A 9,293-nucleotide genomic window follows, 5' to 3' on the forward strand; every position below is an offset into this window, starting at 1 on the left:
TATCTTTTACTATTCCAATATCTTTGTTGAATAATAAGTTTAATTAAAAAAAATCCTTTTATTTCCCATTTTTTTTTCCACATAAACCCCAATTTAGGTTGGCCCGTCGTCTCCACTCATAAGAGGTTGTTTTCTCTCTCTCTCTCTCTCTCTCTCTCTCTCTCTCTTTTTCCTCCTGATGATGATGTTGTGATAGACGTTAACTAAGATTCAATCCTAAATACCAAAACCGGAGGAAAGTTATAGACTTACTACTCCGACCCAATCAAAGGCACACGGAAAGACTTAATGACCGTACCGTCGCGACAGCAATATTGGCGGGAACTGTGGTTGAGTCCTAAGGGCCATCACCGGCCACGGTACAGGCCTACCCTAAGAAAGTACGTCCCGTCATCGATGGGAGGAGCAAGACCCCCCACCTTTTCCTGTACCCTCAGAAGTGACGAGAACCAACCACCCAAAACCGGAGGAAAGAAGGAAAAGATAATATTTAAGTTCTACAAGAAAAATTCATAATCATCTCCAGTGATAAAGCATCCGGCAGTTACAGTATTATTTGCAAAAACTTTTATCTTGAGATTTTGGATTGAGTTTAAAACATCTGAAAGCTGCAAACTAAGCAATTCTTATATCATCATCATTAAAGAAAAAACTTACCTCTTTAAATTTTTTTAAAAACCAAATGTCACAATATTAATATGGCATATATTGTTGCTTATCCTAAATTTCATAAACAACCAAAAAAGTTTAAATTTATAACATGCAATACTAGTACTTCTATGAACAAATTAGGAGGTATTTTCTCAAAATATCTAAATACTATCTTCGACTTTTTTTGAAAAGGAAAATTATACCTGGATTATATATATATATATATAAAACCCAACAAAGTAACTGAATTCATTTTTAAAAAAATAGAATTGATTCAATGGAAACTTATGACTTTCAATATTTTTACTAGTATTTCCTTCGATGAACTACAAGAAGCCTTCATAAACTATTTCTATGACCTTAAAAATTTATTCACCATCCCAATAACTTACTGGAATCTCCTACTGCAATCTCAAAACTTTTATCTACAAAGGGAGAAAATATCAACAAATAAAAAATATCCTCAACTCATTTTTCCTCTCTACTGGCCAATCTATTTCTTCACTTCTCTGAAAGAACTCAGAAATCAACTCAACTTTCAGATACATTGATGCTTTAATTAAATTCAACCTACAGCATTTCAGTTCTCTTTGCAAAAATATTTATCCAGACGAGCTAAAACTTATCAAAACCAATAACCACTAACACTTACAGTATATTTAGACCTAATTATAGAAATACAAAACAATATGGAAATTCATATTTATGACAAAAGAAACAAATTCAAATGTAACATTACAGAATTTTTTGGAACCCTAATATTTTTGACATAAACACCGTTTTAAATCAACTCATAAGAATTAATAAAACAGACAACGAAAGAAACTCAGTTACAAACCAAATTAAACGCTTTACAGATAACCTCACCAACAATAACATGCCCACCTCTATCTGTAAAGCTTTAATCTGTGATTTTAAGATGTAAGTAAAGGATTGCATTTCAAAACGATGTTGATGCAATCTTTTTAAAACTGCGGTAGGGTCACCCAAGCCATCAATGTTTGAATTCAAATTCGAAAATTGCATCTTTTAGCCAAAATTTAAAGATCTCAAATATTTCAATATATATATATATATATATTTTCTTTCAGGCATCTTACATTTAAAACTGTCTTTTCTATACATTTTTTTCTTCAATAACGCTCTAGTCACTCTATAATTTAAAAGTTTTTACACTTTTCATTTACAACTCCTTCTTTAATCGTTATCCTCATCGTCCCCAATACTTTTTAGTCTCAACAGCAATCCTCACAAACGTACGACAAAAGTCGATTTACTTGATACAATGCAGACATATCCGACGACTTCCGTCCAAGCCAAACGTCTTTTTCTTAATTATTTACCTTCCATTTTTGTTTACCTTTTTTGTAATGCGCATCTACTTTTTTGACTTATACTATCATTTTATAACTATTTATCTTGCATCGTATTTTTAGTCTCAGATTTATGTCTTTTCTATTTCTATAGCTTTGGTCTGTTATAGCATTCGAGATGAAGACAGTATCATTTCAGTTCATTGTTCGATACTGTCTGCAGAAAACGCTATAATTCCTTTGGCGTTTCTTATTGATTTCCTCACCTGATGAGTAAATGAATGCGCTATTTGCGAATTTCATTCTCTTTGGTCCACGTTTTATTACCTTAAAACATTTTTTCTCATGAGAATATATATTAATTTTCATTTCATGCTTTTTTTTAATTAAAAATCGGCAAAAACAGGCGGACTTTAATTTAGACAATTTATTTCATCGTCTTTTGAAAGGAAGGCGAATTTTTTTGAAAGCAAGAAAAATCAACCGGGACTTTAATAAGAGCAAGCAGTCATACTTCTGTAGCAAAATATATAACGTTGGTATTAATTTTAAGTAGATTTTTAGGCTCGCAAATTTTTTGTTCGTCATTTTTAGGATTGGATGTGTAATTTTCAAACAATTAAAGAAAATTGAAAAAATATATATCTCTCCCGTTTCATTTCTTTTTTTTTCCGTCTAATAACTTGTTCATCTCTCAGTTGCGAAAAAAAGAAAGTCATAATAGGCCCTTACTTTAGTTTAGTTATATTAACATCCCGCTGTAAAGCAACACTAAGGCTATTTTTGGGACGGACCTCGTCATTTTGAACCACGGTCGGTAGTGGGACAGATGCGTACAACCATTTGCGTACAGCTCATAAAAAAGCCAATAAATCACGCGTAGCTCTTTGAAAAAAGGGGGTAGGGAGTAATTAGTCTAGGTTTGCTAAAACATATGTTATCTGTTGGCAAGAGTATTTGGCGAGAAAATGTATTGGTATTTTAACTAAATTTTGATGATTAAACACAGGGGGAAAACTTTTGTCTCTATGTGTATATGCTGGCTCTGTACACACCAGGCCGTCTGCCTATCAAATTTGGCAAATATATATTTTGGAGGGTAGGAAAGTGATTTTTTGAATTTTTAATTAGAATTTTAATTTATCAAAAAATAAGAGAATTATTTGATAACTTTGATAACTTTCTAAAAATTTACAATAAAAAATAGTTTTTACTTCCAAATCATATCCATTCTCTGCATTATTCATTCACAGTCAAAGTATGCTAAATATAGTTCTCAAATGAAAATAAATAAAGTTTAAAAGAAAATCTGGAACAGGAACACCTGAACTTAACTATTACCATCACAAGCGATTCCAATTGTTTTAAGATAAGTGGATTATTTAAATGTGAATTTCAGCTAATTAATAACACACAAGTCAATAAGAGAATTTAACAGTTGATAAATTTGCTACTATTTGAAATTAAATTTGTTCAAAACTTTTGATAAATCTGGTAATCAAATAAATAATTCATATACACATGAAATAAATAACTTAAGAAGCCTGATATAGTTATAAAAATACATTTTATCTTATATTTAAAAATATAGTTTTCTCGTTTATATGAAAACTTTATCTTTTCATACGTAAATATAAACGGAAGATCTTGACTATAAAACATATATGCTATCTAAGATCTGTATTCTTTTTACAGAATAAAAATACGCAAGTACTGATAAACCAATAAAATGAATGTTGTTTAAAAAATTTTAAGATAATTTACATTAGAGATAACATTATTTTTTGTATTAATATTTTTAAATGCACAGAATTGCACATTTCTTTCTCCCAAACATACGTGTGTTAAATTTAGTATCTCTACATCCAATGGTCGATATTTTAAATAGATTGATAGACGCATATATATACATTCACTTTTATTCTTGGAAGAAAATCTTATTTTGTTAATTAAAACTTCTAGATTAAAGTCTGAATATTCCACACTTTAATTTTTGAATAATTTTAAACAAAAAAATTTGGAAATACCTGTGAAATTTAAAGTATATGCTTCCGTGTTTAAATTCAATTTTTTCCATTTCCTCCCCTCCTCCCTCCTTTGTGTGTGTGTGTGTATGCGCGCGCCTATGTTATCAGGTATTTTGTTATTTAAGTTCCTAAATCAGTCCTTATTTTATTTTATGAATTAAAAATAAAATTCGGGATATTTTAATGTAACATTACAACTGAAAATGGAATAATAATACGTAAGAAAGCATTTTTTAAACTTTTCCCGAATTTACTATTTATTTGATTTTTATAATATCGCAATGTATTGAATATTATTTTAAAATATTCTTAGTATGATTTCTTTTATCTTTTGTGACATTGTTACAAATTTAGATAATTTTTAAACGCTGTATTCTCTTATTTTTCCATTGATGATGTAAATTTTGAAAGTAGAATGCATAAGAAGCTTATAAAGAATACTTATGATAAATATTAATCGCAAAATGCATATGCAGGTAAGTTAACATAATATTCTAATTGGATGAAAAAGTATTTAAATATGACTAGTCTGATTAAATGACAAATCTTAACAAAGAGTGATTAGTTAAAAAAAGCAACAAAGAAAAGTACCCTCCGCTCTTGATAATTTTTAGTAGTTGTAGAAAGGTATTTAGTTTTATACTTTCATTTATGACAGACGGCCCTGCAGTCAATTTATTCAAGTCATAATAAAGTATTTATTAAATTAATTTTATAATTTTATTCTAGTTATATTCCTAATTACCATTTACAAGTTATTCGTTATGCTGTTTTATAATTCTAAAAAATTTGGATCTTTACAGTTTAAAAAAATATATTTCATATTTCCTCCTTTTACAATATTGTTTAGAGTGTTATATAAAGTTGTCTTTTGTTTTCGATATTTTGCTTAAAATTAATTTTACGTTTTGACTGTGCACTTTTTTTATTTGTACAATATTGAAATGGACTTTTTAGAAAGGGACATAATATTGAGACTTCAGTTTTCAAAATTTACTACTTAAAATTGCTGAATAAAAATTAAATTAAAATCAATTAAAAAATTTGGAGAGAAAAAGGGCTTTGAGATTTGCATTATCTCAGGGCCCCTGGAAGGTTTAAAACGGCTATAAATTCTTCTGAAATAAGAAATAATTATATTGATTAAAATATGGATAAAACACATAGCTAATCAATAAACATTTTAATTAAGGTGTAGATGTATATTGTTGAAGAGTGTATTACCAGAACTTCATTCAAAACTATTTTTAATGATTTATTGTAAATATAAGAACGATCTTCAATAAAATTAAAGTTACTGAAAAACATATACTACATATATTAATGTAAAAATCATTTTTCTTAATTCTATTTTATTTTTTAACAGTAGATTTGTATTATGGTTTAATAAATAGTGCAACTAGAAGAAAATTAAATTTGAATTCAGCTAATATCTCCTACAAATTTTCGCAGATACAAATGATCAGTTAGCAAAATATTAATATACTTCTGATTTGGTAAGTTGCTTATTTTATACACCGTATACTTACAATATTTCATATACAAAACGCAAAGTCATACAATGAACAAATAATTTATCTTTATCAGAGTACAGATTTTTAAAAAAATGTAACAATATTTAAATTATATCTACGATGACAAACAGAAAATTTTAAATTTGTAATGGCTTTCTACTCTGGAAACTGATTTTTTTAAAATTGATATAGCGTGAAAACTTAACATCCGTAATTGGAAGCTTTTCTTACTACTTACGGAATTTCAAGAATTTCTTTTGCAAGTTTTCCCTCTTTACAAATCATTCCAATACCACTAACCTCATTTAATTGTACTTTAAATTTAAGAAACAACTTTTTTAAGTGCCTATATTTAAATAACATATTTTAATGTTCGAAATTATTGAATTAAATAAACGAATGAAGAAGAAATAAATCAAAAATTAATGAAACGCAAACTTTTTCGTTTAATGCAAAACGTTATATTGATGTAAAGTAATGCATTTATATCTGAAATCTAGAAAAAATGATTATTATTTTGAAGAGGGTACACTATTTATATGAGCATAAATATCATTCCTCAATGTTTTTATCTTACATTTTTAAATAAATACATGGAAAAGCAATCCATCTTTCATAAAAAGCAAAGTGGAAATTACTCCTATAGTATTAAAACGCATGAAATTATATTAATGAACGTATCGTTAAGTATTCGAAATTGTGTCAAACATCAGGCTAACTTTCGCCAAATATGACACTTTTAGATAACGTTTAAAATGTTGTAACCTCTTCTAGCACTGACCCTTATCAGTAACACAACCGCATTGTAAACGAGACAACTGATTGACAGTTTTATGATCCGTACACAAATGGTTGTACATAAAAGTCATACAACCACCACGGTCAGATGACGAGGACGACATCTGAGATGGCACCCCCCTCTCCACACCACACCACACCACACCAGCGGGAGTACGTTTGGCATGATGGATTTAACGTGCAACAGACCCCCTTACACGACGGTTTTTCGGTGGAATCGGGTCTCGAACCTTACCACCAGGCCACCGCGGCCTAAATAGGCCCTTGCAGAAGTGACTAAAGCAATAAAGCATTAGCCACAGTGTTTTCCCGATTTTAAATTCCCAGTTGAAAGCCTATGCTTAGATTGTTAAAGTACATTTTCCCTAAGCCCCTCAAAATTGGGGAAATATACAGCAGAATATCGGGGAGTTCACTTAAAAATTTTTCAAAAAAACACACTTTTTTTTTTTTTTTTTACTTCAAATACTGCACTACAATTCATTTCAAGGTTCTCTTAAAGAACGCTGAAGGCCATTCTGACATATCAAGCTGCGTAATGCTGATATTCATGCAACTGAGTTGCACTATTGTGAATTTATATTCCAGTAAATTTATAAAAAATGGGTATAAAAATGTGATAAAATAATCTTTAAAAAATGGTATATATTTATCATGAATATCTTTTTTTCCTTACTAAATTCACTGCTAAAAATTCCCCTTTTCCGATCCTATGTTCTGTTGCAAAAATGACTAAACAACCAGATATATACAAAGTATTAATAACTAAAATACAAAAAAAAAAAAAAAAAAAAAAAAATCAATTAGCATTAAGTGTATAATACTTATTTATAATCGAAGCGTATTGACTCGAAACGAAGAGAAATTGTGATGCTTTAACAAAAATCTCTCTCGGGAAAGAGAAAATTTCAAATACAACTTTTCAGCAATATAACAATACAACACAAAAACAAGATCAACATAAATATCTACATCGTTTACAGAGAAAAGTAGAAAAAAAGAATCTAAAATATAGGAATAGAGAAATGTCTATTTCCAATCTCGCCCTTACAACACAATCAAAATAATACAAACAACAAAAAATTAGCAACAACCCAGTTAAATATAATAATAAATACATTTTTACTAGTTCAATAAAAGCAAAGATTTTTAATTTAATTATTTTTCACCTCTTATAGTCTATAATTTATACTTCATCATAAATCTTGTCTGATTTCTTTTCTCAAATTTCCAGCAAAGATTTCCATTGTTATGTGACAACATTATCAAATTAGTAGATTAACCGATATTTAAATTCTAAAAATACAAAAATGGCGCATTATCATCGAGAATACACAAGCTCACAAAATATCAAAACTAGCAACCGGAAAACAAATCAATTTAAATAAAAGTGTATGATAAAATAAACATTGCACATCCAACAAAAATTAACAAGGATGATTCTATAATGTTAAATAACGCTTTACTGAATATCCTATTTCAATTGCTGTTTGTTCCAGATGGTTAGAATTAATGGCAATTGAAATCATTTAAATGACTAAGATAAAAATAAATCCACAAATACAGGTACATGTCATCATGCCAAAATATTGTAAATTAAAAATCACTCAGACAAATACACAGAATCTGATGTAACAGCAGCAGCCACTAATGACATGTGACATTTTGTAAAAACATTCTGTAGCTAACCTATAGAAGATGTTTTGAATCAATAAAATATTTTGATAAATTCGACATATAACATTTTGATATAACAGTGATGATATTCAAAATTAATTATAAGACATCTCCTAAAAATAAACTACAATGCGGGTGTTTGTGCAAAGATTAATATAAATCTTAAGAGTATGTTTTGGGAAAATACGCTAATGTTCAAAGGCGCAAATGCACTATCTTTGAAATTATTGCATTGAAAAAAAATGAGTCTTTTATTAGTAAAACAATCACATGAAACGCTCTTTGGTATGTTGGAAAATAAAAATAAACCCAAAATGTGTCTTTTAAAGCAAAAAATTATTTTAAGATTGGACCTTATTTTCGGATATTATATTAAAATTATCACAGGCTCAGTTTTTGAACACAAAAAGGGTAGGAAAGGTGGTAAATATCTGTCATCAAACAAAAATAAGCAAAACTTACCGGAATCGTTGGCAAGTTCTGCATCAATGTCAGCGGTCAAACAGGTCCTTAATAATGAGAGGTAGAAAACGCAACCCGGAAGTGACATCATCTCGAATGAGGTAAAAAATTTTACCGCGCCTTTCTGAAACACTTCAGAATTTTAAAATGTATAAAAGAACCTCCTATTCGAATTTCACGACCACGACAAAACCAAGCGTGCTCTTTCCATTGTGTATTGAACAAAGAATACTCCAAAGACGCGTTGTGCCAATGCAAGCCAGTCTCAATGATTGGACCCGTTTCTACCCGATACGATAAGTTCGTTCACTGCCAACGCGCTCTTTTTTCTTTTATGATTTTTACTTTACTTTTTCAACTTCCAGTCCCGTTGCAGCCACACATGAAGAAGCCTAAAGTAAGAGCGAAGCAAACAGAAAAATGACCTGTTCATGACCTCAAGCTCCTTTCTCCTTGATAACAAGGGCAGAGAGTGTACCTTTCAGGCCTCAGTCGTTTCGCGACTCATCGACCGATGCATTCACAAGACACTTCCCTGACAGAGGTCAAACAAAAATCGTCCCATAAGTGCTGTGGTGGAATTATAATGTAATTAAGCCTTCCTGCTATATTCGAGTTTAAATTTCGATTGGTTGCATTCAACCATAAGGTAATTTATTGACAATACTTTTGCTATGGTAAAATTTCATTTTTAATACAATTTATCAAAGAATTTGTTTTGAATAACTATCGACTACAATCACCTATAGGGTAAATTAAATGACGACTGTAACAAAAGCTATCAGATTTCAATACATTTATTTTATGATGTATTTATATTTTCTCAGCGAAAAATTTTACACTCCAATTTA

General features: G+C 29.5%; 1 protein-coding gene across 2 annotated transcripts in view; it reads right to left on the reverse strand.

Annotated features, from left to right (window-relative positions):
* The window catches only part of LOC129959498 (uncharacterized), an 87,084-nt gene extending 78,158 nt beyond the window's left edge, over positions 1 to 8,926 (reverse strand). The window contains exon 1 of one of the 2 annotated variants that reach the window (XM_056072349.1): positions 8,443 to 8,926. In XM_056072349.1, coding sequence (XP_055928324.1) covers positions 8,443 to 8,533 — 91 coding nt within the window. In that variant the 5' untranslated portion in view covers positions 8,534 to 8,926. The remainder of the gene's footprint in view (positions 1 to 8,442) is intronic. The other variant, XM_056072351.1, reaches the window with a different exon arrangement.
* Between the last annotated feature and the right edge of the window lie 367 nt (positions 8,927 to 9,293).

This window comes from Argiope bruennichi, chromosome X1 (genome assembly GCF_947563725.1).
Source record: "Argiope bruennichi chromosome X1, qqArgBrue1.1, whole genome shotgun sequence".
Classification (NCBI taxonomy): Eukaryota; Metazoa; Arthropoda; class Arachnida; order Araneae; family Araneidae; genus Argiope; species Argiope bruennichi.